Source organism: Marmota monax, unplaced genomic scaffold (assembly GCF_021218885.2).
Source record: "Marmota monax isolate L192 unplaced genomic scaffold, Marmota_monax_Labrador192_F-V1.1 WCK01_AAM20220418_F8-fsc00108, whole genome shotgun sequence".
NCBI lineage: Eukaryota > Metazoa > Chordata > Mammalia > Rodentia > Sciuridae > Marmota > Marmota monax.
In genome coordinates, this window is record NW_026694593.1 from 5,333,477 (window position 1) to 5,352,169 (window position 18,693).

Sequence of the window (18,693 nt, forward strand, 5' to 3'; positions counted from 1 at the left end):
CCTACGGGGAACTAGCGTTAGGGTTGACGGGAAAGGCCTGCTTCCCGGTCCCTGTCTCGGGTAAAGCTGCGTGGGACGCTCCTGACTGCGCGGACCGGCTGGTGGACGCGTTCCGGTCGCGGCGCGCCGGGGAGGTCTCGGGAGGCGCGCTGTCGGAGCCTACCGTCAGGCAGTTTCTGCCAGAGGATGGAGCAGGAGTTTGCAGGTCCTTTCATTTAGCAGTTGATTTTCCATGACTAAAGGGAGCGAGAAGCCCGGAAAGCCTTTCAGAAATCAGTAAGTTAAAAGCCAGCCTCTGCAACTTCATGAGACCCTGTCTCGAAATTTAAAAAAAAAAAAAAAGGGCGGGGTTGTCGTGGCTCAGAGGTAAAGCCTCTCTGGGTTCAATCCTTAGTTCCAAAAAGATCTTAAAAAATAAATTACAATAGAAAGGACACGTCATTTGACCTTCCTGGTCCCATTCTTTATTAGACTTTGGTCTTGGTTGTTGATGGTGGCAATCTTCCCTTCCTTCAAACTTATCTAAGTGATATCGATGTTGTCTTTAAATTATTTATGGCGTTTTAATACTATAAAGATATTTTTTTTTTGTCTAGCTCAGTGTTGTAGTTTCAACCCAAAAACTATTTGTTAGTTTCATAGTTTTTTAGAATGAGGTAAGTTACAAATACGCAGATAACATATTTGAGTGTCAGTTTCTTTACCTGAAATGTTAGTAGTCCTTGGGGAAGCAGAAGAGTGATTGGTTGTAGGTGAAGTTGATTTCACCCTTTTTACCTAAAGTTCACCATTTAATGAACATGCTATTCAAATCATTTTTCCACAAAGTTGAAGTAATAAAATGTATATATGCTGAATGTGAAATTGAAAGCATGGCTAACTTCTCTGATCTGTACTGCTTGCTTATAAAGAGAGAGAACTGTAATACAATCCTGGGATTGAATGTCTTTATTTTTGGAAGGAGTGGGAACAAGGTGTAGGGGCAGAATGTAATTGCTCATTTCGGGTCTTAATGTAGCTTTAAAACTGTGCCTGAGGCCCACTGATTAGTACATTGCAAATGAGGAATGGAACCAAACCTTATGCTTTTCTTTAGAAGACCCAATCAGAACCTTACAAATTATCCTAATAGCAAGGTTTCTTCTTAAGATTTGAAATCTGATTTTTTTCAGCTAGAATTATCAATCCAAAATTAGAAGCAAAGTTGTAAGCTGAAGAACATCCTTTTGGACTATGGAGGCTGACAAAAGGATAACAAATTCAAGGCCAGCATGGGCAACTTAGACCCTGTCTCAAAATAAAAAAAATAAAATGGGCTAGAATGTAGTTCAGTGGGTTGGATCCTCAGTACTGCAGAAAACAAAGAATGCTTTTTGGAAGGAAAGAGCTTCAGCTATTTCTGAAAAGATTGAGTGCTCTTCCATATTTTCATAATATATTATTTCCTCATTTTATACCTTTACCCCTGATTTCTCTGGGGAAAAGAATGTATTATAAGAAGGAATAGGATTAAAAAAGAAGATCATCACCTTAACATTTTGGAAATGATTCTGTTGTGACAAATCATCTTAAAAATTAGAAGGTTTTCATTAACCCTGGAAAAAATAACTTAAGTTTACTGGTAACTACAAAGGTTTGAGCAATCTTTTTCTTTTTTGTGGTGATAGGGATCAAACCCAAGGTCTTACATATGGTTTGAGCAATCTTTGAAGCCTATTAAAAATGGGATCAAAACTATGTTCCATTTTGCACTACTCTACTACTCCCTGATGTCTCCACAAAGCCTGTTTTCTGGGGTTAATAATCCAGGGGGTGGGGGTGGGATTTCTATTATCCAGTACTCCATTGCTTTAACCCTTTACTTTGGTTTGAGGGCTTTTGAGAGAAATGGAGTAGCTTAGCTAGCTAGCTAGCTAGATAAATAAATAAATAAATAAATAAATAAATAAAACAACTGGCAGATTCATCAGCACCACCAACACAATAGAGGGAAGAGAACAAGATTAATTTGGGAAAGGAATGAGAAGGAAGGGGCTTGAAAGAGAAGACAATAAGGGCAAGGTGGTGGGAGACGGAAGTCTTGGCCTTAAAGCAAGTCCAATTCGAAGGAGTGGATGCTGGCAATGGGAGCTCTCCAGAAGTTGAAGGTGCTGTACTCTAAGAGGGTATCGCCTTCTGGATTTTTTTCTTGCTCTGCTCCTGTTGCTTGCCCGATCATTTTGCCAACGCTGCTGTCCTTGATCTTGTAGGTGGGTGTATCTGACAGACCCAGGCCTTCCAGCTCCGACAGATCCAGTTCTGGTATGGGCATCCTCCAGAAAAGAAAGGAGCTGTACTGGCTACTCACAGGGTCCCTCATAGTGTCCTGGAAAGAAACCACTTGTCATTCTTCATGCTAAAGCAATCTCTTTTTGGCTCCTGGCTCAAGCTTAGAAACCCCATATCTCAGCTGGGCGTGGTGGCCCACACCTGTAATTCCAGAGGCTTGGAAGGCTAAGGCAGGAGAATCATGAATTCAAAGCAACTTAACAGACTTGTCTCAAAATATAAAAAGGGCTGGGGTGTGGCTCAGTGGTTAAGTGCCTCTGGGTTCAATCTCTATTACCCTCTATTACTCCCTGCCCCCCCAAAAAGGGGGTGGGCCATGGTGGCACATGCCTGTAATTCCAGCAACTCAGAAGGACTGCAAGTTCAAAGCCAGCCTCAGCAATGGTGAGGGACTAAACAACTCAGTGAGACCCTGTCTGTAAAGGACAAAAAAGGGCTGGGGATGTGGCCCAGTGGTTGAGTGACCCTAAGTACAATCCCTGGTACCCCCCCCCCCCAAAAAAAAAAGTACTGGGGGTAGGGGGTGTAGCTCAGTGGCAGAGCATACCTGAGTTCAATCTCCCCTCCCCTCACCAAAAAAGAAACTCCATATCCTTGTTTGCCTCTGTAAATAATCCAAGTTCCCTAGGATAAGCTTCTGGAATCCTCCCTTTATTATAATTTTCTGCCATTTCCTAACTTCTCACCTTCAAATGGTTTACCTACTGCATCAAGTGAATCTTGGATCTGATTTTTGAGACCTTCCAAAATTTGGCCCCACTCTTCCTAGCAGTATAGCCTCTGGTAGTTTTGTTTATTCCTGTCTTGCTTAATTCCTTCAACTTTCTATTATATCAATTTTTGGTACTGGGGATTGAACCCTGGGCATCTAACCACTGAGCCTCATCGCCATCCCTTAAAAAAATATATATTTTATTTAGAGACAGGGACTTGCTGAGTTGCTTAGGGCCTTGCTAAATTGCTGAGACTGGCTTTGAACTCACAATCATCCTGCCTTAGCCTCCCGAGATACTGGGATTACAGAGCTATTGGGATTACAGATGTGTGCCACCATGCCCAGCTACAGTGTTTCTTAGGTTTCAAGACTCCATTCAAGGGGGTAATCATGAACTGAAATTTATTTCCATGCATATATGAGTTTGTCGGGAGGATGAACTCAACTACTATGTATAACCGTACATCTCAAAAAACTCCAAGTCCCTAGAGGACTTTCTCCTCCCCCAATTACTATATATTTACAAATACTTTGTAAATTCTGACTTTTTAAATTTAAAGGTCATTTTACTTCTGAAAAGCCTATTACATTCTGCTTTCTTTTTCCTCCTAAACCGTACTATAAGATCATTTCTTTCAAGATGACTTCCTTACACTTACCCTATTTCCTCCAGCAACTCCCTGACACTCTAGAGGTTTACCTGACTCCCATCATTTTGGGGTTACAGATCATTTATGTTTTATGTACAGGAAGAAGGTATTATTTCCTCCAACAGACTGGAAGCTTCCCTGAGGGAAGCTACCCAGTCTGCTTTCTGGGTACCACAGATGCTAGGCTTTATAACAAAGATATTTAAGGCTGCTGATATAATTATCATTAATTTAATATGATGAATACTTTACTATTCTCATCTATTAGTCTACCAATAAGTTAATCTGTTTCTCTCTAGCCTACCTCTCTTTAGAACAATATCCAGATGCTAGAATATACTTGAATATAATGAGAACAAATGGGTTGGCAATTCAAGGTAAGGAAGTAAAGTTTAGATTGGAAGCATAAGGTCTTTGCCATACTTTAATGAGTAAGTTCTTTCACCTTTTCTGTTCATCAGCCCCACCTGAAGTTAATGACTATTGTAGCTCCCTGGAGCCTCCACCCTGCTACTTACTAGCCAAGAAAAGTGGCAAGAAGCTTTACTTGAATTGTTCCCAAAGGAACAGAAAGAACATTCCACAGCTTTCAAAAATATAACTCTTAAGTTTCAAAAGACCTTTCTCCAGCACACCTCATTGGTTTTCATCAGGCCTGTGACTCTTAGTGTCCTCAAGTAGTTTCCAGAATTCTTCCACTAATGTGAAATATCTCTACTAAAGCGGAAAAAGAAAGCCTTAATCTAGAACATGGTGATATGAGCATGTGGGGCAACATGATGAACATTACTCAGCAGAGAAGCTGCTTATAAGGAGGGTGATGCAGGGACTGTAGCACGGCGGGGGAGTGTGTTGGAAAGGTGAGATCATCATTCTATGATATGCAGCTCTGATCATCTCCACAGTAATTTGCAGAGCCATGTATGCAGAAAGAGAGCTTGAAAAAAAAAAAATGGTTCTACCTCTTAACTAGTTTTGGCTTAGATGTGGAACTAAGATCCAAAGAAGCAAACCTTAGGAGTCAATAGTGTTACTGACTCTGCCTATTGGGATTATTTACTATACTATCAGGCTTTTCCTTATCTAGCTGGTTTCTTTTATATTCCCTCCATTGTTATGTTTCCTGCAGAGTAACCGTAGTATAAAGATGAACACATAATAGGTTCTTTAAAAAATAGAATCAACAGGGCACAGTTGTGCATGCCTTTAATCCCAGCAACTCAGGAAGCTGAGGCAGGAGGACTGCAAGTTTGAGGCCAGCCTCAGCAACTCAGTAAGGCCCTAAGCAACTTAGTGAGACTATCTCACCCCCCCCCCATACCAAAGTAAATAAGGAAATAAAATAATCATAAGGAAAAAATAAAAATTTAAAATTAAAAATGACTTTTAGAAATTAGTGACTTGTGAAACCTCCCAGTTTATGTAGAACTCAAATCTCATAATAACCTCTCTGATCCCTTTTGTTATTCATAGATAGTTGCCTACAGCTTTATATAACCCTGTACTCATATTCTCAAATTTTACACAAATTTAGTTCTTGAAGAACAGATATTCTGTGGGATAGGTACTGATTATTCCTGTGATTCTAATCTGAATAGTGAAAATGTAAAAGGCAGTAGAGAGTAAGTTAGAATCTGAGAAGAGGGAAAAAGCTCTTTGACACTAACAACTATAGTCTATATAAAAACTGCTCTAACAGTCCCTGAGTGTTTGATGATTTTATTTTACAATTTAAAAAGCTGAAGGAAACTTTGTGAAATATTAACTCAAAAGGCCTAAAATCTTTAGTTATGTCTTTGACCAAAATATGTCCAGAGAATACTAAATGCATTCCAGAAAGACACACATAAATTTATGTGTAATTAAAATCAAGAACATAAGAAGATTAGCAGAAGATTGAAGCTAAAATGTCAATGTTTACTAATGTAAAGACATTTGTAGTGATATTTTTAAAAAATATATTTAGTTGTTGATAGACCTTTATTTATTTGTCTGTGGTGTTGAGAATCAACTCAGGGCCTCACACATGATAGGCAAGTGTGCTACTGCAGAGCCACAGCCACAGCCCCTGTAGAGACATAATTGAGTACAGATTTAATTCCCAAGTCCTCCAAATTTTGTGAAGGATTCCTTTTCAGCTAGCTTCCCTTTTCCTTCCCCAAATGCTCTCCATCCATGTCATCTCATATCTATTATTTACTTATTTCAAAAGGTTTGGACACTTATCTGTACCATGATATATGCTCATTAAATGCTTTCCACTATCCTTCATTTTAAATTCTGCAGATAATTAAGGCAAACGTAATTTTGTAAATATCAGTAGTTTGAGATAACATGACTAATAAATGTACAGATTAAAAACACAGTTTTTCTTAGCCACACAGACACACCCAAATACCCTTTGTCCAGACCCTCTCTAGGCATCCAAGGCCTACTCAACCCAGCCTTGCTGTGTCATGCTGCCACCATGGGAAGCTGGGGAGAGGATGGATGTCGGTGGAGTTGCATGGAAGATCTGTGGCATCTCCTGTGTACCTCATTCTGAGCTTGGATTTTCCGATTAGCCATGACCTGCCCCCAGTTATTCTACTGAGCTGCAAATAAAAATCTGCTTCCATCAGTAGCTCCTGTGGATATGGATTTCAATATGGGATCAGGCAGTTCTCCAGCAGAGAGCTCCACCTTTCCTACCTAAAGCTGTTTCTTCGGAGCAAAGATTTGAGGTGGGGAGGAGAGTTCTGTTAAAAGGTCGGGAATACCCAAAAAAAAAAAAAACCACATTCCACCCCGCAAAGCCCTTTCTGCAGAGACAAGTAGGACACTATAGAAGAAAATTCAGAAATGGGGGGAGCAGACAGGGTGGTACTAAAGATCTACCAAGTAACCGGTGGGAAAATCGGCTCGAAGAGAAGACGTAAATAATCAGACCGAAGGTATGAAATGCACAGGCTCTAGGTCACGGGCAATGGAGACTTGAAATGCGGTTAAGCGCTGAGGGACGGTCACACGTGGACTGTTCCGAGGCTCGCCTGGGCACCTGAGGAGTGGGCATCGGTGAGGAGAGCGCGCAGCGGATAACGCCCATTGTTCACAGCGCCCCTTCTCCGAGGGTCTCCACCTCGAGCTCCTCTACCGCAGGAAGCCGCCCTCCCGCCCGGGCTTCCAGGCCGTCTCCCTCGGTCGCGCTTACCTGTTACCAGGGAACCACCAGCGCGTTCCAGAGAAGGGCCGCGGGCCTCCGGGTCTGCTGCGGACGGCGCTGGAGCTGCGGCGGTGCGCACGGCTCGGTCGGCTCGCTCCCGCTGGCGCCGCGGGGACGAGCGCGCCCGCCCAGCCTCCCCCGCAACGCAGCGCCCCCTAGGGAGCGCGGGAGGACCCTCCGCCCGGCCCGTGGCGCTCGCACCCCCGCTCGCGGACTTTCCGGCCCCTCGGCCGCCTGGCTGCCGAGAATGAGCGGTCTGCTGTTCTCTAGTTCACTGAATAAAGACTCGGGACCGCGGTGCCGTGGAGGAGCCCCTTTCTCAGCCGAAGGACTCCCGTGGTCACCTGCCCCTGTTCCTGTCGGGACCGGGCGCACCGGGCTGAGGCGCTTCTCGCCTCTCTCCCGCCCGGAGCCCTGTCAGGTCCGGGCTTTGGGCTGCACTCTGCCCCGCAATGCCTGGCGCATGGAGGCCGCGCGAGACGCCGGGGCCCGGTCTGGGTGCCAGGCCCTCACCCCGGAGCCCCACGCCCCAGTGCACCTGCGGGAGCGGTGGCCCTCAGGGCTGCGAAAGCCCCCTCCCACAGCCCCGCGGAGCCATGCGCTCGGCCCGGAGCCCGACGGGTGTCGTAATCGCGTCGCGGCCGTTTCCGCCCTCGGCCAGCCCCACCTCTGCCGGCCCGCCCTCGGCTCCCCCACCGCGAGGAGCGAGCCCGGGAAGCCCACACGGCGGGCACCGGGCGGGAGGCCCCTTCCAGCTGCGGCTGGGCGCCCAGAGGCCCGAGGACAGAAGGTGAGACCGTGGAGCGGGGCCTGGCCGCCAGGGCAGCCTGCCAGGCCGCGGAGACGCACCGGATGCTGGGGAGTGTCGGGGTGCCGCGACGGCGGGCCGGTGGGAACCGTCCCCGTCCACCAGCCCCGGCGCTGGGCGTGGGAGGCAGGGGGTCGCTCTGCTGGGGTTGGTGCGAAGGAGGGCGTCTCCGCGTCTCACCGACCATGGTGGTGGCGGGTCCCAGGCAGAAACGAAGCGAAGCACAGCCGGGAAGGCCTAAATCTGAGAGCGGGGCCGACTCGGAAGAGGGGTCTGAAGACCCCGGGAGCTGCCCATCCCTGCCCGGGGCTGGGAGGCCGAGGGAGAGCGTGCAGAGGTGCGGTCCTTGAGTTCACGCGCTGGGCGAGGGAGGCCGAGGGCCTAGTTCCGCTTCCCGGGAGCCTCCGCAGGACCTTTCCTGGGGAAGGGCAGGGCTGGTGCGAGGGCAGACGCCTGACACGGCCGAAATGTGGGTCCACCCCCTCCCGAGGGCCCCTCAGCAGCCCTGCAGGCTGGGGGGTCTCCCCACCGACCCCCTGCGTCCTGGGCTCGGAGCCAGAGTTGCCCACTCGGTTCTCAGTTCTTTCTGTTGCTCCAGCTGTTTCTTGTGAAGGCTTGTCGGGCCGCGGGTTGGAGGCCGCGGACCGGGAAAACCGGTTTGGGGCAACCACAGGACCAGGGAACTACCTCTGTACATCCTTCCTCCCTGGCACCTTTCTCCCTTCCCTCTTTTGCTTGCCCCTCAACAGCTTTGAGGCTCTTAAGTCCTAGTGTGACCATGATGGCAGTGGTAGTAATTTAGGGGGTGTCTTTACCAGTTCAATATTTCACTCTTTGGACTCTTGTCTTTGGGGTCCCGGTTACCAGTACTCCTTGGCTATCCGGATATGGTCTTATGCTGTGTAATCCTTGATCCTCCCTCTTATTTTCCCAGCCCCTTCCCTTTCACTGGGGGTTGAATAGCAGTAGATTCAGGCACCTCTTCTTTCTCAGCATACCAACTCAAGACCTCATTTTTCCTCAACCCACTATTCTCTGGCTACTTTAAAGAGAGTGACAGCCAATGGCTCTTCCTTTTCTAGCTTTGTTCCCTTCCCCCCAGCCCAAACCACCACCACCACATTCACCCTGTCCTGTCTTCACCCTCTGACCCCACCCCCAATTTTCAGAGACCCTAGGGAATGGAATTTCCTGGTCACTTATCATTGTTCATTTCATGCCAAGTCCCCCCCCCACACACACACACATTTTCCCTCCACCCCAGCTCTAGTCAGATCCCTGAAAAAGAAACAGAGAGGTCCTTGTTCCCTCCACTGCCCCTTTCCCTCTCCCTCCTCCTCCCCCACTCTTCTCTTCCCTCCCAGCACCATCCACCTCTGTCCACTCAGCTTTGAGCTGGGTGGGGAATGTTAAAAGTCCAGTCTCAAGTCAGACTGTCTGGTGGTGTTGGGGGTTTCCTCTTATTCTTCATTGTTTTCTCCATTTCCCCCCAACTCTTACCACCTGCCATCACCACCAATAAGATCAGCGCTGTGTCTGACTTCTCCACTGACCACTGGTCCCGTCCTGATTAACATCCTTTCCAGGGATGGGAAGGGAAGGGAGAGAAAGCCCAGACTCTTGGGTTCTTCCCACCCCATGGCTTACTTCAGTCTTTGTGTGATGTCATCATAAGGCTGCTAAAAAACAAACTAAATTTTTAGGTCATCTAGGGTGCCAGAGCACCAGGATTCCAGGCCTAGAAGGAAAAACAATTCCTTTTCATGTTAATGTTTAATATTTATAAGTTGGACCCTTTGAGGTTTCTGTACTCCTAAGACAGGGAAATGCAGTGAGAGGAAACTCAGAAGGCCTCTACCCTGCTGGCAGTAAGGAAGGGAGAAAGTTCTTCCTTGGACACCATTGCTACTGGAAAGTTCCTTGTGTCTGGTTGGTTGAAGCTTGGGGTGGAGGTGGTGAGGGAGGAGAAAACAGGTCACAGCATGAGGGGAGGTAGGAAGGAAGCCTGGGCCCTATAGAGTGAGGCAGAACAGAGCTGCACGACAGGACTTGTGAGGAGGGTGGGGAGGCTGGAAAATAATTCCTCATGGGATAGAAGTTACTCAGCACATGTGCAGAGATGATCTGGAAAAGATGTGTTTGGAGATAGGAACAGATTGTGAGCATGCAAACAGGTGTACACATAGGAGTTGGCAGCACCAGACAGATGTAACAGTGTACACAGCCTTCAGAAAGGTTCTCAAGGTCAGGTAATAAAGGAACTGCTAAGTGGTTTCTGGGAGGGGTTGGATCTCAGTTGAGAAAAATGAGAGGAACAAGGGCAATGAACTGAGAGAGGTAAGAAATTCCTCACGGAAGAGTCTTACTGTTTCCTAAGACCTAGGTGGTTAGTCCTCTCTTGTTCTTAAAGAAAATCTAGGTGTTCAGGGCAAGGTAAGGAAATAGGAAGGGACAAAGGGTGGAGGCCTTGTTTATGAGAACAAAAAACCGCAATTTCCTCTTCAGAGTCACTTAAGTGCTCCTCCCCTTCTGCCCTAAATCCAGGGTGAAAGGAGCTAAACCATTGAGCACCCTCAAATTTTGCTCATTTCTGTCACCATTCTTTGGTCCTCTCCCATCTTTTCACTCTAAGTCCCTCTAGCCCTCTTTTTCTCCCTTGATGCAAACAACCATTGCTCCTTAACCCCTTGGTATTCTTTTGTTTTTGTTCCTTTTTCTGAGAGTCAAATGATGTTTTTGCAAAACATTAGTCTTGAATACAGAATTAGGGGGCTGGGGATATAGCTCAGTTGATAGAGTGCTTGCCTTGCATGCACAAGGCCCTGGGTTCAATCCCTAGCACCAAACAAACAAACAAAAAACAGAATTAGGGCCTATAAGGGAGAACTGAGAAGATTGGGACTTATCTGGAGTTTTCTCGAGCATCTGTGAAGGGGATTTCTTGTTAACTTTTCTTTTTGCTTTTTGCTTATCTAGGATTCCAGATTTCAGGAAGACCTAACCTTGTACCTGCGTGCCTACTCCCCTTCTCTCTGGTCCTGTTAGACTCTCCAGCTCTGGAACGCTGACCCTCACTGCTCAGCTAAGGATCCTGGGGATTCTACCTTCTCTAAACATATCCAGCTGAGTAAACCCAGGGTGTTATTATACCTGGGGAGAGTAAGAAGTGGGGGGTCAAGGCACCAGAGCAAGAGCCCTCTGGGGCCTCAAGAAGAGAAGTGAAGCTGGAACCATCAGGGAATATGAGTGAATTTTGGCACAAACTGGGCTGCTGCGTGGTAGAGAAACCCCAGCCGGTGAGTTTCCCAACACCCCCACCCCAAAAAACTTAGTTACCTTATGCTGTGAAGTGGATATACCATCTAGGATCTACCTTCTAAAAAGCACACTTCTTGCCTCTCTGTCAGGAAAGTTTCTAGGCCAGGCAGATGTATACATACAATAAAAGGGTCCACGTGATGGAAGAAATGAATGTCCTAGCTATCACTTCCTGTTCCTGTCCATTCTCAGTTGGGCAGGGGTTGTAGGTTGAGCTGAATACCTGTCAGCTTTTCCCCATTGTTTCCTCATCAGCCAGGATATGACTTTGACATATCCTTTTTTTTGAACATTCACTCTGCAGGCCACTGCCCTCCCCACTTTGGTCTGTGTGGTCTCTTGTTATTCCACCTTTGTCTTTCATTCCCTAGTGATTTCCCTGTCATAATGCTACTTCTGGCCATTGGCTCCTCCCTTAGTCGTTTTCAAGACTCTTTCCCCTTCCTCACTGACTTAACTCGTGACTCCTTATCATCTCTAAGCAGAAAAAGAAAAGACGACGAATCGACCGGACCATGATTGGGGAACCAATGAATTTTGTCCACCTGACTCACATTGGCTCTGGGGAGATGGGGGCTGGAGATGGACTTGCCATGGTAATGAGGGAATGATAAATGCCTGTGGACTGTAATTTTAATTGTTTTTGAAAGTTTAAATGAGGAACAATACACTCAATGGGGAAGCAAGAATCTGGGATTCTAGTCCTGGTCACCAGCTGTGGAAATCTAAGATCTGGCACTTCAGATCTCTTGGCCTAGGTGACCTCATCTTTATAATTAGCATGTTCTTCATTGGGGTGGGGGATATATGTCTTAATAATTAGAGGACTTCTTCAAAAAATATAACCCCGGCCTGGGGTTATATAGCTCAGTGGCAGAGTGCCTGCCTAGAATGTGTGAGGCACTGGGTTCAATTATTAGCACTGCATATAAATAAATTAAAAAAAAAAAAAAAAAGATCCATTGTCAACTAAAAAAATATTTTAAAAAATAAAACATAGCCCTCCCTTCTCCTGATTAAGAACTGCTGAATCAGTGCCACAGAAAGTTATATTGTGGCTGGGAGTGTTGGAGCATGGAAACAGTCCAGCACCTCTATCCTAAATGATGTCTGTAATACATTTCTGCTCTCATAAAAAGGAAAATTGGTCTACAGATAGTGATGAAGTCTTTTTACTGATTAGTTGAACCTCATATGGGAGAATTTTTTTGTGAGAACTTATTAGTAAGATAAGTTCTCACAAAAAAACATCTTCACGAAGGCCAATATGAAGGGAGGGCATTGAGACTTCCCTTCGCGGAATGGTAGTTTTCACCTTTTCAGATTGATATTGTCAAGGAGATAACAGCACTGGATAGACCTCTTACTGTGGGATATGAACACTTAGAAGGGTATCTCTCTTGCACCTTTTTTTGGTTTTTTTGGCCGTGCTGGGGATCAAACCCAGGGTTGCTCTACCGCTGAGCTGTATCCCCAGCCCTTTTATTTTGAGACAGGGTTTCCCTAAGTTGCTTAAGCCCTTGCTAAGTTGCCCGGTCTGGCCTCAAACTTGGCGATCCCCTTGCCTCAGCCTCCAGAATAGCTGGGATTACAGGTGTGTTCCACTGCATCCAGTTCACATGTGTTTTTAACAGACAGGTGCAGTTCAGGAGCAGATGAGATCCAAGGGAAACCGAGACAGGCCGTGGAGCAATTCTAGGGGCTTATAGCCCCATAGGAATGGTGAGTGATTAGAGAAATGCAACACCTCAGGCACATGCCTGCACATCCTGATACCCTGCTTCAGAACCTGATCCTGATACAAGAATGGGAACTGGGGGGAAGAGGGAGGAAGAATTAGAATGGAGACAGAAATAGAGGAAAGAGCCCCTCTATCCTAAATAATGTCTATAATGCATTTCTGCTCTCATGATAAGGGAAATTGGTCTAGGGATGATGGAATATTTTTACCAGTTATTTGAACCTCACATGTATATGGACGAGTTTTCTGTGAGGGGATCTTATTAGTAAGAGAGCCATTGGATGTCATCTTCATTGAAAGCCAACATGAAGGGAGGCAGTTCCAAGACTGCACTATGTGATGCCTTCTCCCTGAGGACTTGGTTGAGGCAAACCTTCTTTTAAAACACTTTTTGTTTGTTTTTAAATTTAGGTTCTACCGTCTTGAAGCCCCTGCTTTGTGTCCAGTCCAGAAGAAATGCTGTCCCCACCAGATCCTTCCTAGAACACAAGGGCCCACTTTTGCCTATCTGCCTAATAGTGCCTCAAAAGGCATGGGGGCTGGACTCCCTCTACTCCCTCTGGCCATAGCCCCTCCTGGAGATGGGGTCAAGGCAGCAGGACTGACCACATGACTACTGTTTGGCCAGAGGAGCTCAGCTGAAGCCCTGGTACTCTAGATCTGAGCTAGGAGTTCTCTGGGAATCTGGAATGAGTTCCCTTCTCCTGAATGACGTTCTAGGTGCCACTTGTTTTTAAACTCCTGACCCGGAACTCCTTTGATGGGGTAGGTAGGTGGGATTATGCAAGCTGAAGCTGGCTTTGCTGAGAAGCTCCCTACCTTCATGCCCGTCTGTTTCCTCCTGGAATTAACTAAAGTAGATTTCAAGCAGGGGCTGGGTGGTCACCACTGCCTGATCAAGTCCATTCTTTCTCTTCAGATTTTAGACCTTAAGCTATAGTCCCTCAATCTCTGCCAATACCAAGGTCTTTCCCTAGTTAGGGCTCTAAATCCTATGTTTCTGTAGCATTACTAGCTTCCCAGCACCATTCCCCTCCTTTTTTTTTTTTTTTTTTATTAAAAATTTAATTTAAGACGAGTTATTTTAATTATCCCCATCCTGCTACTCCTACCTCTGCTCTTAACTTCATCCCTGTTAGGAACTTTATTGTTTCCCACTGAACAAGGATTAGGAGGTAGATGTTGACAGTATTCCATTTAAGTCTTGGGGCATCTGGCCTGCCTTCTGCCAACCTCCCTGTTAGCCCAGGTAAGAAGAGGAAGAGAGGGGCTGGAGAGAAAGCCATAATGCAGCAAAACTAGGAGTTATATCTCAAGATGGACTTCCTGACCATTAAGGATAGAAGAGTGCTGAGAGAGCAGTTGTCTGTGTTCAGGGTCTTTCCTCAGCATGGGAGCAGGAGAGGCTCTAGAATAAGGTTTAACCAAGACACAGTCGTCATTTGGAAGTAGGTAATTTATTTGGAGAGCTGTTCTGTGCATTATATTTAGCAGCATTCCTGGCCTACCCTAGTTATGACAACCCCAAAATTTTATTGTCTCCAGAAATTACCAGATGTCTACTAGTGGCAGAATTACCTACAGTTGAGAATCAGTTCTGGAGTCAGGATGGTTTTCCATCTTCTACCCTTCCCTAATCTGGTTGTTTATCTTAAGTCTGAGCCTTGAGTGAACTACAACCCCTTACAAAGTAGGCTCAGTAGAGCTGCACATAATTTTTTTTCACTCAGTGTATTATTTGTGCTTGCATAGGATTATGTCTGTGATGGACATGTATCATGCTTCTCCATTCTTGCTCTGTGGAAGAGGGGTTCCTGCAGTATGGAAACAGGAACAGGGTATGTTGGGATTGGAGAGGGAGGAGATAAAAGCAGCAGATATACCCTACTTATTGTTCCCAAGTTCTAAGCTTTATTTCTGTGCCCTAGTCCTAAAACCAGACACAAGACTCAGGAAGTTTTGTCTGAAGACCAGGTCCCACTCCCCACCTGCTCAAGGCGGCTTTAGATGGGAAAGCAATGTAGGAGCAGGGTCTTTAGGCACTTTGTTTTCTCAGGTGTTTTTTTGTTCTGACCCTTTCCTTGCAGGGTAATTAGGAAGGCCCAACAAGACTATTGAGCTCCTGCCTGCTCTAAGACAAGAAGGCTGGAGTCTTGTTTACCTCTGTAATAGGAAGCTTATTTTATGGTAGAGGGGTCAGGACTCATGGATACTCAGTGGATTGTGCTTGCATAGGATCATTTCTGTGATCCTGTAAAAACTGGTATCCACTCTGCTGATTTCACCATCCATACAGTTTGCCCCACCTACAGTGATTGATGTTTTAATTTTTTTCAAATTTCATTGTACTTCCTACAGTTTTTCAGGGTCTAAGATTGGTCATAGAGATACATTCCCAGTTTACTCTGTTCTAGGCAAGTTAGTTGTTCTGAAAATAGCCCACCTTTTTGCCCTAAAGTCAGTGGCCTGAAGGTGAAGTCTAGAGATCTAAAGGGTTAACAGGATAGAGTGGGAAGGGGGCTGGCAGACTCCTGACCTCTAGACACATCCTAATATATTCTTTGGACACATCTTCTCTTTGGTGCTCTCTTGCCTTGAGCTGCCTTCCTTCTCTAAATGTATGCTACCATCACTTTAATAATAAAGTGACAGGAATGGGTTTGAGAGTCATAATTTATATTAAAAAATTGTTAGACTTTTAAAATACATTTTTCAAATAAAAAATATAAGCAAAATAGTTGCAGAGTAATCACTACAGGTGTGTCTTGGATTAAATGATAGATGTGGCAGATGTAGATAACCCCTAGAGTGGCTAAGATGGGATTTTGTACCAACATTGCCTTTCTGAAGAGAGGGCCAAGTATTGAGAAGTCAAGGAGAAGCCACCATCATCTTTCAAGGGCTGGACTCCTTGTTCTTCCTATTTCTTTCCTTGGCACTTGAGTTTTTTAGTCTTCAAAGTACTTGTTTAAAAACAATATTGGAGATAAGGTATCAACATTTTATCCTGGGGGACATGTGTAGAGGAACAAGCCAGAGGCAATGAAGTTCAGTTTTAGGATTGAAGAGACTTATGGTCTCTTCCCTCAAGTACTTCTGTAAAAAGACACAAGAACAAACAATATTTTTTTTCAGTTTTGTTTTTCTGTACTAAAAATATCTAGTGGGTGCTGGGGATTGAAAGGGGAGAGGTTGAGATGCTGACACCTCCTCTTGTGGATGAAGTGGCCATTACCTCCGGTTTCTGTGTGTCTGAGTAAGGAAAAAAAAATAGAGAAAAGGGGAAATTACAACCACATCTACATTCTTTCTTTTTTTTCTTTTCTTTTTTTTTTTTTTTTTTTTTTTTTGTGTGTGTGTGTGTGTTGCCCAGGCTGGCCTTACACTAGTGATCCTCCTGTCTCAGCCTCCATAGTAACTGGGATCACAGGGGTTCACCATGGTGACACACATCTTTTTTTTTTTTTTTTTTTTTGCAATGCTGGAGATTGAATCCAGGGCCACACACATGCCAAGCAAATGCTCATAATCATTGAGCAGCACCCCAGTCCCCACACCTCTTTATCCTTTCATTGCTTTCCTCCTTCCACAGAACCTCATTACCTCAGTCTTACTGCTGTCCCTCTTGATGCTTCTTTTTTTATTCTCAAAATAGTATTGAACAACTGAGCAAGGTGGTGCATGCCTGTAATCCCAGCAGCTCAGGAGACTAAAGCAGGAGTGTCACAAGTTCAAGGTCAGCCTCAGCAACTTAGGCCCTAAGCATTTTAGCAAGGCCCTGTCTCATGAGATGTGGCTCAATGTTTAAGTGCCCCTGGCTTCAGTCTCTAGGACAGGAAAAAATATATATATATACACACACACATACATACATATACATATACATACATATATAGAAGGAGAAAGACAACAGAAACCAGAAGAATTACCAAGGATACCCTTTGTTTATTGCCTTTTTTACTTCCCTGTCATCAGTAGCAACTTTGACTACTTTATCAGGTCAATCAGAACCTTTGGTAACTCTTAGAAAAGGAAGGCTGTCTTTCCTTGAGAAAAGTTGCTTAAAAGAATCCAAGAAGGACAGTTCTTTGGGATGACAGTAGTTAAGAATATGGGCACTGGTGTCAAATCTGGTTTCAGTATTGTGGCTCTGCCACATACTAGTAGTAAATTTGTTTCTTTGTAAAGTGGGGACAATAGCTCAAGTTTGTGAAGACTCAGGTCAAGTGCACATAGTGAGAAACCTCACATTTTAGCTTTTGTTACTGTTCAACTGCATTAATTAGGTAAAAACAAATTCCTCCATGTCTGTTAACTGTGCATTAAGAAGTCTTTACCTAGGTTGGTCAATAAACATCTTATGGCCAATAAGACATGTTGCCAACAACCAATCAGCAGTTGTACAAGAAAAAAAAAGATAGCCAGGCACAGTGGTGATGTACACCTGTAGTCCCAGCTACTAAGGAGGCTAAGGTGGGAGGATCACTTGAGCCCAGGAGTTTGAGACCAGCCTAGGCAACATACAGAGATCCTGCCTCAAAAACAAAAGAAGAAATAACATGTAGAATCAAGGGTCAACAATAACATGAATAACAAATGCATGTTACGAATCAATAACTAAACAGGTCTAAGTAACAGTTCTTACAAGCACACTGGCTAGTTTAGCAACAGGATTGGGGATATCAGGACTTTTCAGAACCACCAACAAAGATTCTGGCTTATCAACAAAACACTTACTGGTTGCATCTCTGTGAACACTGAAGAGAGGCTATTCCAAATATCCTCCAAGCGCATTCTGACTTTTTTCCAAAAAACGAGACCTGGGCTAGGTGGGGGAGGTGGAAGGGTTAGGCGTCTGGTTTGGATGGGGGCCGTGGTGGTGGTGGTGGTGGTGGTCTGAGTGGTGCAGCTATTGTCAGAACAGAGATCTGAGTCCAGGGGGCACTCTTCCCGAAGCCGATTGCAGGGACATTTCTGGTAGGTGCAAGGCCGATGTTCTGTACGGATTTGTCTCAGTGCTCCAACTCGAAGTCGCCCAGAAATGCCCTGCAGCTTCCCGGACCGGGTCCGGCTCATGGTGCCTGACTTGCAGTGGCAGTGCCAAGGGCCCCAGGGCATCAGCACTAGTCTTAGATCCTCAGGAGGTGGCATAGCTGTGCGCGAGGTTGACGGCCACCCGCTGGGGGTAGACCCAGCTGTTGACCACCGGCTCATGTCCTCTGTGCTCAGTTCCCCAGTAGAACGCAAACCGGCGGCGGGTGGCAGGCTTGTGGTCATCCTGATTTCCTTCTCTTGTTTGTTGGCTGTTACCCTCCCAGTGCTAGTACTTATTGTCATAGGATCTATAGTGCGACCCTCCATACTGGTGTTATTCTTTCTGGCATCAATCACAACCCCCTCTTCCAAAGACCCATCATCATCGTCACCAAAGCCGGTTTCAGATGACCTGCTCATGCCTGTCACCGTGGCCAGGAGCTCGGCTGCTGCCGGGCCTGCTACATGATCTGCGGTGGCCACTGCGTCATTCTCATCCTCCAGAACTATCTTCGTCTTATGGGCAACACTGGACTGGGAGATGCCGCCAGTATTCCGGCTGCGGGCTGGGCTCCCGAAGCTTAAGGTGACCCCCTTCGTCCCTGTCCCTGTCGGGGTAGTAGTCGGGGTCTGGTCCTGGGCCCCCGCCGCCTGGAGCCCCAGACTCAGCAGTAGGGCCCAGAACACCACGCAGGCGGCGGGGACCATGGGGCTGGGTGGCTTGGAACTGGGAGGGAGGCAGGGTGCTACCTTCTCTCCCTCTTCCTCTCTCCACCAACCCGCCGGGTCGTTTGAACCAAGGCGGGGCGCTCAGAGGTAGAGGCGCGCGCCACACCCCTCCCCCTTAGTCCACTCTCACAGGGGCTCCCCTCCTGCAGCCCCACGGCAGGGGCTGAG

The 18,693-nt window shown here is 46.1% G+C and overlaps 3 protein-coding genes across 8 annotated transcripts; 1 reads left to right on the top strand and 2 right to left on the bottom strand.

The window, feature by feature from the left end:
* Positions 1–933: 933 nt before the first annotated feature.
* Positions 934–8,203, bottom strand: Mllt11 (MLLT11 transcription factor 7 cofactor). 5 transcript variants are annotated; one of them, XM_046421601.2, is made up of 4 exons: positions 7,745–8,203; positions 6,884–6,958; positions 6,622–6,730; positions 934–2,365 (listed from the first exon to the last, which is right to left on the bottom strand). In XM_046421601.2, exons 1-4 carry the CDS (start codon positions 7,888–7,890, stop codon positions 2,087–2,089), a joined length of 609 nt encoding a protein of 202 aa, XP_046277557.1. In that variant the 5' UTR covers positions 7,891–8,203; the 3' UTR covers positions 934–2,086. The 5 variants fall into 5 exon arrangements, with proteins under 5 accessions (XP_046277557.1, XP_046277560.1, XP_058427976.1 ...); XM_046421604.2 differs by lacking the exons at positions 6,884–6,958; positions 7,745–8,203 and adding an exon at positions 5,672–5,761 and having other exon boundaries at positions 6,571–6,730; XM_058571993.1 differs by lacking the exons at positions 6,884–6,958; positions 7,745–8,203 and adding an exon at positions 5,672–5,761 and having other exon boundaries at positions 6,622–6,677.
* On the top strand, positions 7,071–15,421 carry Cdc42se1 (CDC42 small effector 1). 2 transcript variants are annotated; one of them, XM_046421600.2, is made up of 5 exons: positions 7,532–7,685; positions 10,680–10,999; positions 11,507–11,617; positions 12,656–12,743; positions 13,174–15,421. In XM_046421600.2, exons 2-4 carry the CDS (start codon positions 10,946–10,948, stop codon positions 12,728–12,730), a joined length of 240 nt encoding a protein of 79 aa, XP_046277556.1. In that variant the 5' UTR covers positions 7,532–7,685; positions 10,680–10,945; the 3' UTR covers positions 12,731–12,743; positions 13,174–15,421. The 2 variants fall into 2 exon arrangements, with proteins under 2 accessions (XP_046277555.1, XP_046277556.1); XM_046421599.2 differs by lacking the exons at positions 11,507–11,617; positions 12,656–12,743; positions 13,174–15,421 and having other exon boundaries at positions 7,071–7,685.
* Positions 15,418–18,640, bottom strand: CUNH1orf56 (chromosome unknown C1orf56 homolog). Its single transcript, XM_046421598.2, has 2 exons — positions 17,500–18,640; positions 15,418–16,014 (listed from the first exon to the last, which is right to left on the bottom strand). The coding sequence occupies exons 1-2, from the start codon at positions 18,502–18,504 to the stop codon at positions 15,994–15,996; spliced, it is 1,026 nt and encodes a 341-aa protein (XP_046277554.1). The 5' UTR covers positions 18,505–18,640; the 3' UTR covers positions 15,418–15,993.
* Between the last annotated feature and the right edge of the window lie 53 nt (positions 18,641–18,693).

Coding starts and splice junctions, on each gene's coding strand:
- Cdc42se1 (XM_046421599.2), top strand. CDS start 7,143: ATGAGCGGTCTGCTGTTCTCTAGTTCACTGAATAAAGACTCGGGACCG. Junction 7,686..10,679: donor CAGAGGCCCGAGGACAGAAG/GTGAGACCGTGG, acceptor TTGCTTATCTAG/GATTCCAGATTTCAGGAAGA.
- Mllt11 (XM_046421601.2), bottom strand. CDS start 7,890: ATGGTCGGTGAGACGCGGAGACGCCCTCCTTCGCACCAACCCCAGCAG. Junction 6,959..7,744: donor CCGACACTCCCCAGCATCCG/GTGCGTCTCCGC, acceptor GCACCGCCGCAG/CTCCAGCGCCGTCCGCAGCA. Junction 2,366..6,621: donor CTGTGCATTTCATACCTTCG/GTCTGATTATTT, acceptor GTTTCTTTCCAG/GACACTATGAGGGACCCTGT.
- CUNH1orf56 (XM_046421598.2), bottom strand. CDS start 18,504: ATGGTCCCCGCCGCCTGCGTGGTGTTCTGGGCCCTACTGCTGAGTCTG. Junction 16,015..17,499: donor TGTTCACAGAGATGCAACCA/GTAAGTGTTTTG, acceptor TTCCTTACTCAG/ACACACAGAAACCGGAGGTA.